The sequence below is a fragment of the Apaloderma vittatum genome, unplaced genomic scaffold (assembly GCF_000703405.1).
Source record: "Apaloderma vittatum isolate BGI_N311 unplaced genomic scaffold, ASM70340v1 scaffold15228, whole genome shotgun sequence".
Lineage (NCBI taxonomy): Eukaryota > Metazoa > Chordata > Aves > Trogoniformes > Trogonidae > Apaloderma > Apaloderma vittatum.
In genome coordinates this window covers 1,130-22,295 of record NW_009730335.1, presented here as the reverse complement: position 1 = coordinate 22,295, position 21,166 = coordinate 1,130, and the positions used below count along the sequence as shown (strand labels likewise).

The window sequence follows — 21,166 nt, the reverse complement described above, 5'->3', positions numbered from 1 at the left end:
TCCCCCGGGCCTGCCCCCCAGCCCCTCTTTCCCAAGCCTGTAGCACTGCCTGGGGCTGTTGTGACTCAAGTGCAGGACACAGCACTTCCTTGTTGAACCTCATACAATTGGCCTTGGCCCATTGATCCAGCCTGTCCAGGTCCCTCTGCGGAGCCTCCCTACCACCAAATGGATCAATACTCTCCCCCAGCTTTGCGTCAGGTTATCTGCAAACTCACTGAGGGTGCACTCGATCCCCTCATCCAGATCACTGATAAAGATGTTAAACAGAACTGGCCCCAGGACTGATCGATGGGGAACACCACTTGTGACTGGCCACCAACTGGATTTAACTCCATTCACCACCACTCTTTGGGTCTGGCCATCCAGCCAGTTTTTCACCCAGCTGAGTATGAGACCATCCAAGCCCGAAGCAGTCAGTTTCTCCAAGAGAATGCTGCAGGAAATGGTGTCAAAGGCTTTATTGAAGCTGAGGCAGATGTCAACAGCCTTTCCTCCATCCACTAAGCAGATTACTTTATCATAAAAGGAGATCACACAAATGTATCTTCAACAGATGTGTTTCAAGGAAAAAGCAACAAGTAAAATAATCTGGATTATTACAGACTACACCCTTACATCGAAATATATGTTATTAAACTGACTTGATGTTTATATTTTGAAAAATTTCTCCTCCAAACACCTGGAGAAAGGTAAGTGACTTGGGTTAGAGAGAGGGAAAAAACAAAAAAAGAGAGAAAGGGATTTACAGAATTAGGAATATGTTTTCCTAAATCTAAAAATCCTCACTAATTTCTAGTGCTAGTCCAAACAGGAAAAGAGATTCTTAAAGTATTTCTGTAACATCTTTCAGTTTTGTGCTCTACCATGTTAAGGGCAAAAGACAGTTATATCTGTGCCCATCCCACTTTGAAAAAGAAAGAAGGCAAATACCTTTTTTATTTCTGCTTCCCTCATGGCCTTCAGCAGTTCAGCTTCTTTCACCCTGTTGTCGTGCAGGAGCTTGGCTATCTCTTCATAATGCTTCTCACGGTCCTGATCATCACACTTCAGTTTATGCCACGCTTGCAGCCTCCAGTCGGTGTCAATGTGTTTCTGCTCTGCTTTGGCTAAATTTTCTTCAGCCACCTAATAAAACATCTTTTTTTTTTACCAGGAATCTACTTACTCTATTTCAAGTACAGAGCTGTACATACAGGTAAGGTAAGATGAAGTGTTCTCCAGTCCCACTGTTAGATGTCCCTGCAGTGCCACTCCATTCACGGACAGCAGGCTGTCTCACCTGTCAGGGCTTTCTTCCGCTCCTCTGCTCCTTCTTTGTCCTTCTTACTCTTTCTCTGACTGACTTTTTTTTTTTTTTTTAAAATCTTTTGGAAAGAGGCATCAACCCTCTCCATGATTTTCGGAGTTTTGCTTTCCTAGCACAGTTTTAATACGATTTATAGGTGCAGTTAACGTAAGATTGATACCTGGATGCCAATACTTTCACCCACGCCCATCTGCTTCCAAAAACCAAAGGCTGTTTACAAAAATTCAGACCCATATGTTTATTTCTAGACAAAATATAAATGCAGATGCCAAGCATATGGGCAGTGGGTTACTTGCAACTATTTTTCCAACTGTGCAGTTACAAGTTCTGAGCTTGAAAATCTGAACAATTCCTAATGTCAAGTTACACACACATTCATTACTGTGATCTAAAAAACAGCTTCTACAGCTGAATTTCCTGCCAAGTACAACTGAAAATTCCTTTGAGGCTTAGTTTTATTTTCTTATGATCACAAATAAAACACGCTCCTTAACGGTAGGATGACTTATTTTGAAAAGTACTTTTGAGTCTTACATGTCTTCTCAGTTCTGAGAAATAAAGAAAGTTCACATTCGCAGCAGGCCCGCAAAATTTCAGCTTGGACACTTCAGTCAGATTTTGAAAAACCTCAAAACTTTAAACATACCCTCACACTCTATTAATACAGGCATCCAGAAATTAGACTATTCTTTTTAGAAAATATTTTCATATTCAATTAGTTAATTGCAATTAAAATACTATTAACTAGCACTACTTGTACTAGTTAGCACACTACTTCCCCAAAATACATGTTAAGATTCAATCATCTTACTATCTGAGCTTTCCGTTTTTCTTCTCTATCTATTTCCATCAACCTTTGAACAAGGTGATCTTCCAGATTCACCTTCCTTCGTCGGGCATCCAACTCTGCCTTCATTTCCTTTGTAACTGCCTCTTGATCTTTGCTCAGATGCTGCCAAACACACAAACATAAATTACTGTTGCTAAGCTGCTAAGCCACACTTGTAATGCTATCTCTAACATTTACTAAAATTTCATTAAACTAGTATTTGAATATATCCACCATCTCATCCCACTACGTATCGTAACTGTTTTAGAAAGTGATAGTCCCTGCTATTTTATCCACTTGGATTTACACTAAGTCTGAGGCATCACAGTGGTCTTGCAGGTTGATACTGATGTAATTCCATTCCCTGGATTACAGTGGAGCACAACAGAATTCCCAGTTAAATGATTTAGATTAACCATGAAAATATTATCCACTTTTATGGCACATTTCAGCCAAAACCTCAAAACGTTTCACAAATATAAACCATGCCTCACAGTACAGAGACTTACAATAAACACATCTGCAGTTTGAATGCAGACACGATTCGCCAAAACAGCACAAATCTGCAATAGACCTAGAGATACAATTTTAAACTCTCACCGCCTTTTCTTCACATTCATCAGGGCACATCTACACCGTTTTCTGGAGAATACATAACCCCCTCCCAGGCTTGTGGGAATCTATTGAATCGTGCCAGCAGGGTACTGCAGCGAAGTTAACACACACGCAGCCTTCAGAGCTTGAATACGGTCCCTCAGTGATGGCAGTAAAACCATCAGTTCAGGGGAGGGCAGGGAAAGACTGTCTACACAGGCTCTTGGGGGCAGACATATATCCTCAGTTAAATAATTGCTGCCTTTCTAGCCTAAAGAAGACAGTAACTGTAGAATTAGTTCCCTTAAACAGCTGACTTTACATGGACTGGCACACAGAGGAGCTTGGCCTGGTTTGTGTTATGTAGCCACAATACAGCTGGCTGGCTGTTTCATTAACGCTAAAAGAAATTCAGCCCTGTTATGCTCAGCACGGGTTACAAAAAGCCTACAGCTAAAAGTTTTTAAAAGTCAAATAGAAGCAGCCACATGCTTCAAAATAAGAATTTGCCACCTGGATGTCCACTTCTGCTTGCACTCCATCGGATCTGCACACATGTAAGGCAGACACATGTCGCTGTGATTGTTAAACACTTCACTTACTACTTCTAAACAAAATGGACATGAGTAAAACTTCCATTGGCAGTTTTGTTTTTCAGTCATTTATAATAATAATTATTTACAGTAATTAACTCATATTTAACTTCTAATAGCACTATTAAGACCCTTTATTACTGAATAGTGATCTTTATGAATTATAAGTCAATCATTCGAGAAAGGAACTGCACATTCCCCACAAACCATCCATTTCTTTTTCCTTAATGATGTTGTTGGTAATTAGACATTTTTTCACCAATCTGCTACACTGTTCCCTCAATAGAATGTAGATATATGTGGATATCACAGATGAAAAGGTGGGAGTTTCTGGGATGAAGAATAGACTGTTTTTAACTTGTTTATTTACGCGTTCCTCCCTTTTCTTAACCAGTTGAACACACAGCTAAGCCTCGCAGCAACCAAATGATACTTCTTTACAGAAGAACAAAATGGGGAGGATATGGGTATTTTCTCCCAGAAAACCAGGTAACAGTGGGTTCTACTACAGCTTTTATTATCAGAAGGCTTATTCTAAAAGAAAGGTATCGGAGAGGGGAAAAAAAAGTCACAAAGCCTGGTTGAATGGACACAGTATAAGCTGAGAACTGCAAGGGAAGAACCATTAAACAAAACATCTTAAGTACCTGTTCAAAAAGCTGTCTTTGTGATTCAAGTTCCAACCGCTGTACTTCTACATCTTGAACAGTAGCAGCTGTTTCCCGCTCTCTTATGGACGCCTTGAGGAAAAGAGAAACACATGAGAATACAGGTAAAGAGAAATTCTTCTCCCTTAGAAAAACTAATATCAAGGAGAATGTCCAAAACCCCAAACCACACCCTACTTCTAGTTAACTGTCATACCACGAATAACAGAAAGTATTGCACATCAGAAGTACCGGGTAAGGTGGAGAAGAAGCACAGAAATAGTTCTGCATCCAGCCAAGCATATTAGGGCAATGTCAAGTTGATGTAGCACCAATAACCCGCCGCAGGCGGCTCCAAATTGAATAAGGAGTCTCTGAAGCCAGAATGCTGTGGAGGACAGTACAGACGAGGAAGTGGCCACTTTGCAACCTGGCAGACCTGTGCTGAACCAGTAGGAATGTCCCTGCAAAGACTCAATTTGTGCCCACAACTATCAAAAAGCTTCTGCTCTCAGCATCTGCATGGCACAGTGCCTGCGGCGGTCACAAGGGAGCCGAACCAGGCCTGGCCAGAGGCTGCTTTGGAGCTTCTCAATCAATGGCAGAGTTAATTTGCAATTCAGACATAGAGCCCACAGACAGCTGAGAATTTACTAGTCCTTTAAGAAGCTCATTACATTTTTCAACGCTGTCATTATACAGATTAATCTGTTTTTTCTCAGGAATTTTGCCAGTTAAAGCGAGTCAGTGGAACACAGTAAGTGCCAAATAAAACTGTTAAATTATGCATTCACCACTCAGAGCAGGCCATCTCATGCTAAATATACCTCTGGGCTCACATATCACAGCATATCAAATAAAAAGATAGTTATATATCTTCTCCTTGTTTATTTTCACTAATAAACCTTCAAGAAAATAATTGCTCGGGCAATACTCAGCCTTTCTCGCAATTTCATCATCAAGACGTTTCAGTTCCATCTCACGCTGATCTTGCTGGTATTTGAGAAAACGCCTTCTTGAAGCATCTAGAAATTGTAGTTCCTTTACTTTCAGTTCTCTTTTCACAGCAGCTAGTCTTCAAAGCCAAAACAAACAGAAACATGGGATCTCGTATATACAAAAGGTCAGTGCCAAAGAGCACAAACTTGCACTGCACTTATCCATTAGTTACTATAAGCTAATCTCCAATTTATTAAGCTCAGGACAGTTGCTTTCACTTTTGTAAATTGTTCAGTTTTCACTTACAAGACAAAATTAAATTCACAGATATCCTCTAATGGCAATGTCTCCAGTTAAGCTTTGAGGTCTTGTGCTCTTTCTGTTCTACTTTAATAAGCACTAGTTTACTACTGCAATGATCCAGAATTGGAAACTATTCCTTACAATAACTGCCAGTGTCCTGGTATCAATTTCTGCACAAAATTTGGCCTAAGTTTATTTGGGAAATATCAAACTCTTTCAAAGAACAAACCAACAAACTCAAGAATTAGTTTCCAAAGTAAGGCTCACTGCCCTCTTTGTTTAAAAAACACAACAACTTTGTAGGTTATAGAGATTTAAGAGAAGTGCTTGTAGATGCGGTGCTTAAGGACACAGTTTAGCGGCAGATTTGGTAGCATTAGGTTAACAGCTGCACTTCATGATCTTAAGGGTCTTTTTCAACCTAAATCATTCTATGGTTACTTGTAGTTGATCTAAAAAGGATGGAATGTTGAAATTCTCTTAAACCTTCACAACTGCAAAATGTACAAACTAACAGTTCAGCTTCAGAACTACCACAGCTCTTGGTATCATTCACAATCTGAAGAGACTAGATATGGGAGCGGAGACAAAAATATGAAGTGGCTTGGCCTCTCATCTCCTGCATTCCCTCAGGCAAAGCAGTAATGCAACCCAGATCACTTCATTCCCACATCAAAATTGGAACTGCCAGACCACACTGTTTTCCCATGTTTCCATGTACACAACTTAGTGGCTATTTCTCCTTTACTCATCATTACAAATGTAATGGCAGGATACAGTAGCCAGGCCTCTAATGCTTCTTATATTACAATACCTCTGCCTCTGTTCTGCCAGCTTCTCTTCTTCTTCCAGCAGCATTTTTCGTCTCTGTTCTTCAGCTTCTCGAAGTAATTCTTGCTTTCGATACCAGGCTTCATCTTCTGCCTTCTGCTCCTGTGCTTTAGCTTCTAATTCATGTGCTAACTGTCTAAATGGAAAGAGAGCACATGTCAGTAATTCAAGCCAAGTATTATGAAATTACTTAGAAACTGATGACTCTACCAGCAAAGACCTGCTGAAATGCAATGTCATGAAAGAGCATGGCACCCCCTTTACGCATGGATAAAGTACGTGAGGAAGAGTTACAACACCAACTGTTAAGCAACAGGGCATTTCAGATGAGTGCAGGTATATTCTGCCTCACATTCTTAACAAAAACTAGTTTCTGGAGGTGCTTCACCATTGTTGTACCCACTGATTTCAATAGCAAACTGAGAACTCCTGGCCTTTCACAAAGTTGGCGACTACAATGTCAACGGAGGGTTAGGTTCTGGTCTATAAGATTTCCAGTTTGAAGACTTGGTGACCCAGCATTTTCTATGAATTAACAAACTTTTTTTTTAAGATAAAACTACTGATTTAAGTTAAAAATTTCTCAAACCAATAAATTCTAAACTTTAGCAGCTATTCAAAGACATCTTCCTGAATCTTCTTAATCATGTCCTTTCTCAAGCACATACAACAGAAAAAGGCAATTGTGTCCATCCGCCCCTCCCAGTGTGATACCGTCTTCAACTTCCCAATTAATACCTTTCTCGTAAGTATTCAATTTCATCCTGTCTGATCCTCTCCCATTCCCGAGTTTGATAATCCACAATGAATTTGGGATATTTATTAAATATAGGGTACTGTCCTTTTGTAAGTGGTATGAAGTCATCAAGCATACGTTGTGGATGGATATCTGGTGGCGTATTCTCCATGAGATGGTAAGCTTTCTTAATCACAGTGTTAATGTCCAGGTTGTTACGATGATGAAAGAAATACTGCAAGAAACATGCTTCCATTTACACTCAACAACAGATTAAGCAAGTTTGTAATATACCTATTTGGGAATGATTAGGTAAATGAACAAGATCTGTATTCCAGAAGTTGATTTAAAGAAGGATTATTGAGTTAGTGCTAACAATAAGTAAAACAGCTCAAATGACTTAATCCAAACTTCTTCAAGTTGTAAAAGTATGCTCTGGTTCCTTTCATTCTCTTCAAACGACAGCCGTGTAAGGGATCTGGAATGCTGTGTGTGAATTTAGAGTGTCCAACTGCCCGCACTGACACATCCACCACTGGATAAACCTCCCTCGACTTCTGGTGTTCAGACATGAAGCTTTGAAGTTCCCCTGCTTGAAGGGTTATTCTTCCCGTCAATGATCTTATTCAACAGGAAAATCTTCAAATTGCTTATCATTAAACATGGCAATAATTCTGTCTGTTTGGTATCTGTCGAACTAACTGCTCAGGAGCAGACTTCCAAGGTGGAAACCTTTGTTTACCTACAGAGATGTTTTCATATAAAAAACCTCAGCCTTCTCTCACAGAAGGCTAAACAGAAAGGAAACATTTTTATTGAGCTTCAGAGAACATCAAATAATACCGTCTAATTTTGGAAATCTGAAGGCAAAATAATGAAACAACATGACAGAATGACCATGTCTTGCCTCTTCAGGCAGAGGTCTGTATGAGATTCCCCCCAAGAGAGGCAGAATTATTTTGTGCTTGATGAATTATTGACATTTACAAAATGGCTTTGAGTGACTACAAAAAGTTTATAAAAGCTTTTGAACATCTTGTTGCATGAAACTGCAGGAAATTGCTCAATATTGTACTCATTCATTGTATATTTGCCAGGCACTAGATGACATCGTTCAGAAACATGTAATAATACATTATTGTGGAAATGCAACACCTCCTTCTGATCTCCATGCCAAGAGATATGATGTTTTATAAGTGTCTCATACCTCATATGAAACATACACTTTCATACGACTGACTTAGATGCTTACCTCAAAATCTGTTGTTTGATTACAGTGAAGCAAGGGAGTTCTGGAACATATAACATAGGCAACAGCAATCATTAGAAAGTACGAAGGATGGTTGGAGAAGATATTGTCAAAGACTTTCAACCATTCTTCTCTTGTTAGAACTTCAGAGAACAGTGTTTCTAGAAGAGGCCACGCATAAACCTACATTATTTGGGAAAATTGTCAAAATAATCCATTAGTAAAATTTGATCATTCATTTTAAAGAAGTAACATGAAATTTTCTTGCCTTAATAATCTACTGATTTATGAAAGAAACATGAACCAAACCAGAATATTTGAAAATAAGTCTTACCACTCACTATAAACATTCAAAATTAACATAGGGCAATTAGACATCCAGTGAGATAGAAAATTTATTTATAAGTCTTCTTTTTAGATTTGTGAAGCTAAAACCGTATGTAATGATAAACTAGAATTACAAAATTAATTCACCATACCTATGTCTGCTTAAAAAATGTATTAAAAGTACAGCTGTAATTCTGATGAGCAGATTTGCTTTCAAGTCTACATTGTCTGAAAAGGACTTTAAAGAACTACAGCAGCAAGTGTGTGAGATTTATGAACATGAAAAAGCAAAAGCTGCAGGAAAGCAATGATACATCCTTATACATTTCCATATTATTCACTGTTCTTTAATGAAAATGCCCTCAAAGAAAAATTATGTCAAAATAAAGCCTAATGCACTATCATTCACTGCAGTGACACTTTGTGTACAGCAGTTGGCTAGAATATTACCTGTGCAGTCACGCTGTATTTTATCAAATGCTCAAGTAACTCTTTGTCATGATGTGCCAAAACATTTTCCATCATACTAAGGACATTAACTGGAGGATTGGGAAAATACTCAAACCAGTGCTGACAAAAATTAACTGAAAGAGAAAAAAAAAAGGCCAACAAAATCCACTGTAATCGAGAGCGATACTCTTGACAACCTTAATGTTTGGTTATAAAGGCTATGAATTTAGGAGGTAGTTTTAGGCAGCAAAATCTATTTACGATATCCTCATCTCTCCTCTTTCCCAGCATTTATTCCTAAACCATTCGCAGAGCACACTGCTCCTCCAGCTGCACTGGCATGAGTGTGTGTGTCAGTACGCTGTGAACCAGACTGGGGAACTATGTGCCTCAAAAATAAAATGAAAAAAAAACCCACAAAAGTGTGTGTGCTGTGGGACTAAGTGGTTGGAGACAGATGGGAATTCTTACACCAGTGTTTCTGTCTCCTGACACTCCAGCCTCTATCAAGTAATTTTTAACATACTAAGAACAATCCCCATAAACTTGGATGCTTATTCACTAACAGCATGTGTTTGCATAGTGGGTATGTACGTTTGGCAGCACATATCTTCACAGCAGCTGCAACAACTAATTTAAGTGTAAAGCACTTTTAATTTAGAATGTTTCTTCAGAAGACAGCCATAGCCAGCTTTCAGCCAAATGTCTGCTTTTGACTTACCACATGCTAAGGACAACGAAACAGAGTAAAATCTTCAAAGAGATCATTCCCTTTTGACTGGGAGTGGTTGAGGCGGTGGGTGAGTGTGTGTGACTACTCATAGATTTTAATTATTATATAATAATTATGCTAGATACATTTGTTTTGCTGATTATTCTACGAATACTGTTAAACTGCTAACTTTTTGCTAGAAACACTGCAAAAGGAAGTCTAATATCTTGTTTTATTTACAAGCAAGTTTTTATTTTAAACATGCAGTTGCTACACATTAGTTCCTGGTAACGCCTTCAGAAGAGAGCCTGGCGACCTCTTAGGAAATAGCTCATACATTTCATCAGGAAAAGTTCTTTTGCATAGGAAAGCTTAAACATGTTGCAGCATATATGAGTTTTTAAAATCACTGCTTACCTACTACTGTAGCAACAACTTCAAAGCAGATCAGCTGGTTGTTCTGGAATAATTTTACAAACGGGAATGCTAGCAAAGGGATATAAGGCGTCTCAGCAAAGATACCAGACCAGTGAGCTAGAGCTGATAAGGTCCTACGTGCGAAGGCAAACAAAGGTATAAAAAACATTGACTCAAAATCAAACAAAAATATAATATGCACCTTAGAAGCACGACATAGGAAGATTGTAAACTTCAAAATAGATGCAGGATTATAGAAGTTATAAAAACAAAACTGCATGAGGGCACTACTATTTATTTTAGAATTTTCCTTACAACTGATTCCAGCTATACATTTCAGATGCTTTTCACATCACTATACAAGAAGAAAAATCTCTAATATTTAAATATAAATATATATATTACCTCTTTAAAACTCTCAGCAGTTTCCTGCTTTTGATGGGATACTCGTTTTGAATATTCACAAATGCACTGTGGGTACCCTTATCTATCAGGGTACTGAATGCCAAGTGGTTTTCAGGAAGTCGTAATAAGGAACGCCAAACAAACATCCTGCAATTAAAATGCAGACTTAGTCAAGCAACTTCTCTTTCATAGGCCAGTAAACACAAGGAATTTTATTTTATGCAGGCATGAACATGCACACAAATATACCTGTACTTTGCTGGATATTCTCCAAATCCTTTCAGCAAGGCCTGCAGACGTTTCTTGTTTAATCCACCTGGTAACTCATTCTACAGAACAGGGGATGAACAACAAATCAAATGTTAGCATTTCTCTTTCAGTCTCTTTCTTCGCACTCCAGTTGATGATAGTAGCTAAATATTAAAGTTCATAAAATAACATTAAAATACACGTACTGCTGTCTGTTTCATAAACCTAGGTTATTTCAACAACAAAAAGATAATTGATAAGATCCTTCATCTCCTGCGGAACTCAAAGAGCAGCTGCCATTGATTTCAGTCAGAAGCAGATCAGACCCCAACTGTCAAAACTATATATTATTAAATGATGGATATAGCCAAGCCATACAGAATATCGACATAAGAAATAGATCATGTTGCAATGAAAGTTACAGGATGATATAGATAGAAATACAGACGTGTATATATATGGGGGGGGTGCGCATATACATGCGAGGATATATATACGTATGAGATTCAAGATAAAGACAGAGAAGATGGCATAGTGATGACAGAAGGGAAATAAATGTAACAGCAATATATCTTCTAAATAGCTAATAAAAAATGAAATGGCTTCTTGGCAGACAGCTGGCTAGCAGGGAAGCAGATCAGATTTAGTAATATCCAAATGTGTCACAAGTTGCTTGAATAACTTCATAGGTACCCAAAGCTGGCTGGAGGCAGCACTGGCTAAACAGAGAAAGCCAATGGTACTAAAACTCCCTCAATCCCTTCACTGCTCAAACATCCAAGTGAATCAGCGCCTGAACTTATTCTTTAAAGTGGTTAAATATTTTTCGCAATGAAATTTAAATGTTGCAGACTGGAGAATAAAGTATTTGCAGCTTCTTCCTACCTCTTTATTTTCAAGTGATGTGTTCCCTTGCAGTTTTAGCAATCTGGTTTGAATTTTGCTTCCTTTCAATTTCCAAGGCTGCTCTGACTTTCCTGAAGTCACCCTCATTGTCAGTTTATTTGCCTCTGATGTGCACTTGGACTCATCTTTTACTACTTTGAACACGGGTGGTGGAGGCTAATAATAAGTGAAAATAATGCAGTTAACATTTTGTAAGACAGACCAAATAATACTATAATTTCACGTTTAACAAATTTCATATGCCGTATTTTTGATCTTGATGGCTAGAGGAAGAAGAATAAAGACACATTTATATCATAAATACATACAGACTGTATACTCCTGAATAATTACGCCAACAAATAAAACTGCTGCAATAAACTAGAAAGATTGTAAAAAGGTTTATGTAGCTTCCAAAACAACTCAAACATCATGATGTTTCCTTGTTCAGCAAACACTAAAATATGATGGGGGTAGTACAAGCGTGTATCACACACTGTTCAGGTTATTTAGTATGTTTCTCAATGTCACTAAAACATTTTGCATTTCTATAGCACCGGTTAAAAATAACACAAAAGACCTTTCCAAACTTTAATTAGTCTTCAGTGTCAGGAAGGTATTAATTCAGTGCCTGAGATTGGGAAAGCAAGTAACAAAGTGGATATCCCAGTTCATGTCGAACCGGCAGCAAAAGTGCCAATGGAATGCACGTGCGGCATCTTTACACATCCTTCCTCAGCTCCAACTCCGTCATTATCCGAAGCTGGTTACTGTTTACTTCAAAGACAGGGTGATTAAAGATACATGGAATTCTGGATTTAGAAACCTGACTCCCATTAATAAATTACTTTAATAAAATAAGAACAGGTATTTAGAATGTTTGTTATTTAGGAAGGATTAAGAGTAGGATTGTGCCATCATGACGGATGCCGGTATCCAATAACAGAGTAAGAAGCGCAAAATCACAGTAACAAAAACACCACTCGTGGCCGCAGTTTAAGTGAACATCAGTTACAAAACATTTCCTACAGGAAATGGAACAGAAGCAGCATGATCGTGCTGTTTCCATCTCCCCCAAAACTTCATTACAAAGACAGACTGGTCTATACAAATCACTGTAGAAGGAAATATCACCTCCCCCTCCTCCCAACATCAGAAACAGCAATACGTGTACTTTAAAAAAATCATATTACCTGGCAGGTTGGAGCACCTCTGAAGGGAACTCCACAAACCACTTTATCTGTAGTGCTAAATACGGCACTTAAACGTGTCTGCAAACTGCCACTGATGCAAAAGTACGTAGACAAGTATGAACTTTAATGGGATTTGCTTCTGTTTAAGAAATGTAAAATACTCTACCTTATTTCCTTCTTCAGTCAAAGCTTGGACACTGTATAAATTAAGGCTACCATTTTCCATTACTGATGCAATATACCGTCCATGGGGGCTGATCGCTACTGTACTAATTCCTTCTTCATGACTCCCGATGTCAAAAAGAATTTTGCATGTTTCTATATTGATGAATCTCATAATATTATCTTGACTTAACACCCCAAGGACCTGTAAGTTAGAAGGACTCATCAGTTAATATTGTCTATGTAAAGCAAAGAGGAATACTCAGTCAAGCAATGATTTTCCATTAAGGTAAAAAAGTAATTGAGCAAACATTCAGCACAGTAATTTTCTGTTTGTACAGTATGGATTCATGCCCCCAGCATCCCCCAAAAGCCCCCAAAGTATATGCGTTGAATCAGATAACTAAATACTCCAATCTTAAGCTTTATTAAAAAAACCCCACAAACTGACCTGATTGGAACCCCCATCAAAACTGTCAGGGAGGAATTCCAGATGACGGACAGCTCGTACTTTTGCAGGCATCTGGATTATTCTTATCAACTGCTTCGATTCTAAACACCATAAGTGAAGATGATTTGATTTTCCACCAGCTACGAAAATTCGGCCGTCTCTGCATCACAGATGAGGTAAAGTTTCCATCAGAATACTATAATTTAAGTTAGCATTAGCTAAAAAGAGAAGGATCTTACATTTCCTTCTATGCTCTCAAATCACTTTTGAATCTACCATTATTCCTCCCAGAAGAACAAAATAGCTCCGAAATATAAATATTTGCTTTTGGAAAGGACAGTTTAAAACTTATTTTAGTGGTCATTAAAAATCAACATTAACTGCTATGGGATTGTACTAAAAATTGCTGCTGAGCCTTGTTGAAAAGATGTCACAGCAGAGTTCAAAAGCTTATCATAATATATAGCTCAATATGTCCATATAATATTACAAATAAGGAAAGAAAATCTGTTTCAAACACACAATTTTTGTAGTCTACCTTTAGAATATTTAAAATAGCAATTTACCTGGTAACTGCAAAGACTTTATAAATTAATACAGAACCTTCTACAGGTGTTGGTAACTGGTATTTACAGTGAAGAGTATCAAATTCCCAAGCAAAAACAGAATTATCTTTGAAACAGCTGAGGATGGTGTTACTCAATGGAAGGAAAAAAACCTAGAAGAATATGGAAAAGGGGGGAAAAAAAGAAAATGTTGTCAAGGAAGTAACCTTTAAACTGGACCAAAGTGTGTGGCAAAATAAAATACAAGAAAGCATGACAGCATGGCTATAACTGCAGGATGCAGCTGCAATGCAGGGCTTCGCTCCCACTGGCAGCAGGTGCCCTTCCCTCGTCACAGCCTGGGAAGGCCCTTGCACTGGTACAGAACTTGTACCCTTGGCTAAGCGAGTTCAACTCGCCAAAACGACACCGATCATTCCAACTTTTGCTATTTTCATCAATGTTAAACTGCCTTGTGGAGGTTTCTGATGAGTGCCAGAGAGGACGCAACATAAACGGTGGGAACATGAACGCAGGAGGGGATGGAAGACATGAACCAAAACTGCTCATTCAACAACTGTTTGCTGCATCTTCTGAGAAACCGCTTCAGCTTTCAAATAGGAGCAGGAGCCTGCAAACACACCCTATGAAGCATTCGTTTTCAGACTCCGTAGTTTTCTCTACAACTATTAGGAGTGAAAAATACCGTAGAGAGTCTAACAATGTATTCTCCAACTATGAAATGCAGATATTACTGAAAGGATGAATAAAGATAAAAATCAAAAGCTTGTAAATATTTTTATTACAATTATTCTGAACATGTTTATTTTTTATATCTTTCAGTAAGAAAAAATGGATTGTTTACATTTTTGGATGACATCAGATGCATTCCTGTTTAATCATAAATTGATCTAGATCAGAAGTTTTATTTTGGCAGCAGCACACACAGCTTCAGCAAATTCCCTGGGCCCATAAGTTTGGAGATTACATTGAAAATGTCTGATGGTGTCTGAACACGGAAGGACTACCTGAAGTACTCACTGGCTGCAATTAACAGTCAGTACTATGAAGTTCAGAGTTTTGGTTTGCACGGTCTCTTCAGGCCTTGAAAAATCTGCAAATGCGGATACATAGGATGGGATTCATCTTGCTCAGTGACTGAAAATTGAATGTTCAGGCCAAATTAGTTACTTGACAGAGAGTAAAAGTCACCTGTTAAAGAGTCACCTCACCTAAAAGTCATTTATCTTGAGACAAAGCTGCCTGCCCTCCTTCAGGGACCCTGAGAAAGTCTACACAATGAATTGAGAGCAGATGCCTTTCATGTAGGTGGATGAAGTTTAAATTTTGGTAAACTGGAGTACTTAACAGTTCCTCATTTCCTGCTTTGCCCTAAAAATATACCACAATGGTTACAAGCACTCATTGAATCAGCAGTGATGCTGTGAAAAGTCATTATAGATGTCTTCTCTTAGCTCCTTCTCATTCCTTTTCACCCGCTACTCTTACGGTGTGTAGCTCAGTCTCTGTCTTTTTAAATCAGCTTTGTCCCATAACTTAAAAGAAGTTGTTTATTGGAGTGTAACTGGGCTTAAGTAAAGAGGCACCAAAAAGTTCACTGCAGAGACTGGTGACACTGCTATCACGGCTGAGACAGCAAGCAAGAATCCAACTTTCAACGCCTAGTGTCAGGGCTGCAGTCTAATAATAAATCTGATCTTCAATAAAGCGCTTATCTGTATGTCTTAAACTGTGATATGGGAGTATCATTATCTCTATTATAAGGGGACAAAAATGGAACACAGATAAATTGGGTTATTTGCATAACAACCTATGAGAAACGGTAGAGCCAACCCAAAAGCGCAGGCTCTTGACTCCCAAACAGTGATTTATTCATTCAACCATAGTCACTATTGTTTAGATTTAAAAGTTGTTTCAATTCTGTAACATCCTGATCATACCAAATTCCAATGGCCGTTTATCAATCAGAAGCCCCTACGCACAGCACACACACAAAAAGCTACCAAGCAGTAGCAAAGGCTTGTCCACCAAAGAAGTGCAGCCATGATAATTATTTTAGCAACGTGCACTACACGACAGTTTTAATAAAACAAACAAACAAAAACTTTGGCATGATTTCCCACAGTAATTGCTAGGTGACTATTTCAAACTTCTGCCTGACCTAGAACGTGGTGAAAACACTCAAATGAATAGCCTTGTTCTCTGCAAAATCAACGTGGCTTTTTAGTGACCAGCCTGATGAGAACTTTGGTTTGAAGTGGTGTTTGTAAGACAATTTGCTGCAGGACAGCACGTGTAAGCACGTGTAAGCAACGCTCAGGCACCGCGTCAGTACTTTCTGTAGTACTTATCCCAAAGTTTGACATTTGGTGGCGCAGGCAGACCTGTTTAAAGCAGATTAATGCTTACAAAGACCTATTTAAACCACTCCTCAACACGAACGTTTCATCCTTCTCATCCCCTACGTTGCTGCAGTACAGGTGTCTGTGCAACAAACTGAAGTACAGAAACCACTAAGTTGAAAAGCAGTAATTTCTGAAAAGCAGCAATTTCTGTTTGCTGAGTTACTTTTTGGCTTTGTTTGTTCCCACACTCAGTGTTTAGTGTGCACAGAAAGAAGAGCAGCTTTGGAATAAGCATCTGAATGGGGTAGGTGGTGGTGACTGTTTGAACATTATGACACCAAGGCTGTTTTTTTTTTTAAATACTCTTAAATCCAGCATCACTCAGGTCAGAATCAATCTCTGGAAGCCCTCTGAGCCCACCTCCAGGTCAAAGCAGGGTCAAACTAGAACCAGCTCCAACTTCCAGGTTACACTGATTTAGTCAAAGTCATATCCAAGCTCTGAGTATCTCTAAATACGGAGGTTCCTTAAAAGTTCCCAGCAGATCTCTGCAACTATTGAGTCATGATTTCAGTGGTCTAGGTGACGTGACAGGATGACAGTTAAGGAGATACGCCCAAAGAACATTGAAAAGATTCAGCTGTGTCGTAAAAAGAATTTTTAAGTACTGTGACTTTAACGTGAGGTGTTACCCTGTGTGCTTGTTTGCCCTTTGGCAACTGCTCTTCACTCACCTTCTGTATACCCACAGACTGACGAACATTCAGCTTTCTTTTTCTTTGAAAGGTGTCCAAGTCCCACAGTTGTGCTGTATCAGTGGACGTAGTGATGGCGTACCTGCCCGAGCCATGGACAGAGATGGAAGACACCGAAGAATCATGTCCCCTCATCCAACTAACTAGCTCCTTGGTTTCTGCAGGAGTTAATGAAATAAATGAAAGGGATATAAGTCATTCAGAGTGAAACAACTCCTGTTTTACTCTTCATTGCCAACACTTTGCTGTGAGACTTTTAATATCCACTAGATGACCATTTACCCTCACAGCCCAAAACCCAAGAAACAATGGTATCAGTCTTCATATAGCTGTTATACCTTAGACAAACATAATCATCTCCTCAGAGAAACACAGAATCATAGAATAGTTTCAGCTGGAAGATACCTTGAAGATCATCGAGTCCAGCCTTTGGCCCAGCCCTATCAACCTACTAAACTATGTCCCCCAATGCAGCATCTAGTCTGTGTCCAGTTCTGGGCCCCTCAGCTCAAGAGAGACAGGGAACTGCTTGAGAGAGTCCACAAAGATGGACTTTGTGGCAGAGCCACAAAGATGATGAAGGGAGTGGAACATCTCCCTTCTGAGGAAAGGCTGAAGGAGCTGGGTCTCTTTAGCTTGGAGAAGAGGAGGCTGAGGGGTGACCTCATTAATGTTTATAAATATGTCAAGGGGGAGTGTCAGGAGGACAGAGCCAGGCTCTTTTCAGCGATGTCCAATGACAGGACAAGGGGCAATGGATTCAAGCTGGAACATAGGAGGTTCCACAAAAATATTAGAAAAAACTTTTTCCCTGTGAGGGTGACAGAGCTCTGGCACAGGCTGCCCAGGGAGGTTGTGGAGTCTCCTTCTCTGGAGACATTCAAAAACCGCCTGGAAACGTTCCTGTGTGACCTACTGTAGGTGATCCTGCTCTGGCAGGGGGGCTGGACTAGATGATCTTTTGAGGCCCCTTCCAACCCCTGACATTCTGTGATTCTCATCTCCAGGTAACAGACTTCGTAAGTTATTCTCAGTTCTACACAGCCAACTTGCACAGACTTGTTTAATTTAGTCAAAGAATCAATCTTAAAAAGTCATGAACACTGTGATCAGGTTAGAATCATAGAACAGAATCATAGAACAATTCAGGTTGGAAAAGACCCTTGGGATCATCGAGTCCAACCATTAACTCTACACTACATGTTCACCCCTAAACCATATCACCCAACACCACATCTAAGCAACCTTTAAACACGTCCAGGGATGGCAACTCAACCACCTCCCTGGGCAGCCTATTCCAGTGTCTGACGACTCTTTCTGTGAAAAAAATTTTCCTAATGTCCAGTCTAAACCTACCCTGTTGCAGTTTGAAGCCATTAGGTTCAGCATGACTCACAGGCACTCACGGTAATCTCTAGAAGATGAGACTGAATTTTCTAGTTAGAATTCTCCACTTGTTTTGACTTGTGGACAATATGTACAAATGATTACGCAGCTGTTTACAGGTGCAAGAAAGAAGGGTTTAATGACAACGGGCCATGACTATAGGAAAGGCAGAGTCAGAAAGCAACACCTCATTAATTCTTTTAACATCCAAATAATTTTTACACTACGTATTGCATACCAAGAAAATGGTTCCTCTGACTATGTTGCTGCCCATTTGTGACTGCGTGACCACTAATCTTCCCTCAGTGACCAAACCATACCTGTGGCAATTACACTGCCATGGGGCAGTTGCCTGACTGCAGGTTTGACCGCTGGGCTTTGTGAGCTGCTTTGTAGCCAGTTCTCATCTTTGATGCTGCAGCTGGAACCGCCCCATGGGTGGGTCCAGAGAAGGCCACCAAAAATGGTCAGAGAGCTGGAGGAGCTCTCCTACAAAGACAGAGTGAGAGAATTGGGCTTGTTCAGCCTGGAGAAGAGAAGGCTCCAGGGAAACCTTACTGCAGCCTTTCAACAGTTAAAGGGAACCTATAAGAAAGACAGAACAAGGGGCAATGTTTTTAAACCAAAATAAGATAGTTTTAGACTGGATATAAAGAAAAGTTCTTTACAATGATCGTGGTGAAACACTGGCACAGGTTGCCCACAGAGGTGGTGGAGGCTCCATCTCTGGAGACATTCAAGGTCAGGCTCGATGGGGCTCTGAGCAACCTGATCTACAGATGTCCCTGCTCCCTGCAGTGGGGTTGGACTAGTTTGGTCTTACTGCAGTTGAAAGGACAAGAAAAAGCACGGAGGATTTCAGACCTTAACTCTGACTCTTCCTCTGTTCTGTGAGACAGTGTGTTATGTTAAAATCCTCACTGATATCAGACACAAACCTTCAAACTGCAGATGACTGATTCCTATGGCTTTTTGAAGACTTAAATCCAGATGATATGAGACTGCACTTCCTGATAGGCTAAGATTAGTTTATGAAGAATTAATTGTCAACGCCTTTCACCATTTAATTTCTAGAGAAGACAGTGACACACAACTGAACCATGAAGTTAATATTAAATAACACTTTTGAACAAGGATACAGACTTACTTGCATACTCAAAATATTGACAGTTCTTTCGTCTGTATTGTCACTACATTCAAATATTTTACTGCAAATATAGTTAATAACTGGTTCAGTTGCAAATATACTGTCAACTGATCTTGGGTTTGACTTTATACAGAACATCTAATTCTAAGCAAACATACACAGAATTGCTTCAAAAAAATGTAACATACATAAATGCAATCCTGTGCTAGGCTTCAGTTAAAGATGTCTCTGTGACTCTGTGAACAAGAAACTTTGAATATGCAAAAGTTTTGTTTACCCACAGGACTACAACCCACATGGGACCAAACTTTTTTGGAGGGGTAGCATGAAACACAAAGCAAGATTTCCATGAAAAATAAAAACCAAAATGACTAAACTTAAAGAAAAATGAAATCAAAGCTAAAATTATACAGGTTTTCATAGCAAGCCAGATAAAAAGGTCTTTAAATTTCTCCTTACCTGTATCAAAGCACTTAACGGAATAATCTGCCAAAGCCACCAGGAATTCTGTCTTTCGACGAAGATTAAATGCCAAAGCAGTGCAAGCCTGCATTGTTCGCTGAACAAGGTTGAACCTGTTTAAAAACAGACACTCTCATTGTGTTAGGAAACTTCGATTTATAGTGTCATGTGAGGTAATAATCAGTTTCAATATATTTCACAAAGAAAAAATAAATTAGCTCAAAAGAAGGGAGCAAATAAGTCATATCTAATTATAATAAATCTAAAATTCCGTGATAATATTTTAAAACTTAGTGGTGTAAAACTGAAAAGACTGGTTAATGTATTTCTGCAGATTACAATACTAGGTCTAGTTTATTGTAACTCATGGCTTGTGTTATTAATTGATCAGTACTGTCCAAAGCATAACTTTTTGTGGCAGCATTTAAGTTCTATGAAAGTGCTGTCTATTCAGTTTAGAGTTACAAAATTCTGATCTTTTGGAGGAGCTAAACTAATAAAATAATATTTCGGGAGTTTACGTAAGACATTGGCTTGTATCTTCAGCTCTGAGCAAACTACTGCCTTTTTTCCACATTCACAGAAAAGTGAGGGTTAAAACCAGACCTGTGGCATGCTGGCAGGCAAGTACCATACCACCGAATGTTACAGATACTGAGACAACTAAAACGTCTTGATGGAAATATTCCTACCTGTTTCCATTCAAGTCAAAAAGATATATATTCCCTTGATGGTCTCCTGCAAGTAGAGAATCTCCAGAACCGTCAAAAGCCACATTCAGAAAACGTATTGTCTTTGAATGGTATCCTTTGACACTATGAATTATGTTTACTATAACCCTGTGAAGAAAGGAAGCAAAGCAATCAAGCTTAGAATTATTTTATCATCACGTATTTCTCCAAGACCTAGGAATACAACATTCCCAGCTTACAATTTTACAGTTCTGATCACTCATAGCGTTCTATGAAAAAATCTTTTTCCACGCAAAATATGTAATATAAATATAAAAAGAATACTAAACAAAGGAAGTAATTCACTGTGTTGGAAGGTAGTTAGGAGAGACATAAAGCAGATGGGGGGAATCCATCATTTAGGATCCCTTATGTGGCTCCGGGTCACCTGTTTTCCATTTATATAACACCAACGTACATGCTGATGTATCATGTACCTGAAAGCCCAATTTAGCACTCGGCAAGGACCCTGGCTCTTCGTTGCCACAGTAAA

The 21,166-nt window shown here is 39.0% G+C and overlaps 1 protein-coding gene across 1 annotated transcript in view; it reads right to left on the bottom strand.

Annotated features, from left to right (window-relative positions):
* TBC1D31 (TBC1 domain family, member 31) overlaps positions 1–20,810 on the bottom strand; it is a gene marked incomplete at its 5' end in the record, with an annotated part of 23,089 nt that extends 2,279 nt beyond the window's left edge. The window contains 18 exons of the mRNA XM_009874771.1: positions 934–1,128; positions 2,121–2,261; positions 3,973–4,065; positions 4,912–5,047; positions 6,029–6,181; positions 6,784–7,016; positions 8,034–8,213; positions 8,808–8,941; positions 9,937–10,070; positions 10,342–10,488; positions 10,591–10,670; positions 11,476–11,652; positions 12,835–13,035; positions 13,282–13,441; positions 13,848–13,999; positions 16,927–17,105; positions 19,940–20,055; positions 20,635–20,810. Coding sequence (XP_009873073.1) covers positions 934–1,128; positions 2,121–2,261; positions 3,973–4,065; positions 4,912–5,047; positions 6,029–6,181; positions 6,784–7,016; positions 8,034–8,213; positions 8,808–8,941; positions 9,937–10,070; positions 10,342–10,488; positions 10,591–10,670; positions 11,476–11,652; positions 12,835–13,035; positions 13,282–13,441; positions 13,848–13,999; positions 16,927–17,105; positions 19,940–20,055; positions 20,635–20,810 — 2,787 coding nt within the window. The remainder of the gene's footprint in view (positions 1–933; positions 1,129–2,120; positions 2,262–3,972; positions 4,066–4,911; positions 5,048–6,028; positions 6,182–6,783; positions 7,017–8,033; positions 8,214–8,807; positions 8,942–9,936; positions 10,071–10,341; positions 10,489–10,590; positions 10,671–11,475; positions 11,653–12,834; positions 13,036–13,281; positions 13,442–13,847; positions 14,000–16,926; positions 17,106–19,939; positions 20,056–20,634) is intronic.
* Positions 20,811–21,166: the final 356 nt, after the last annotated feature.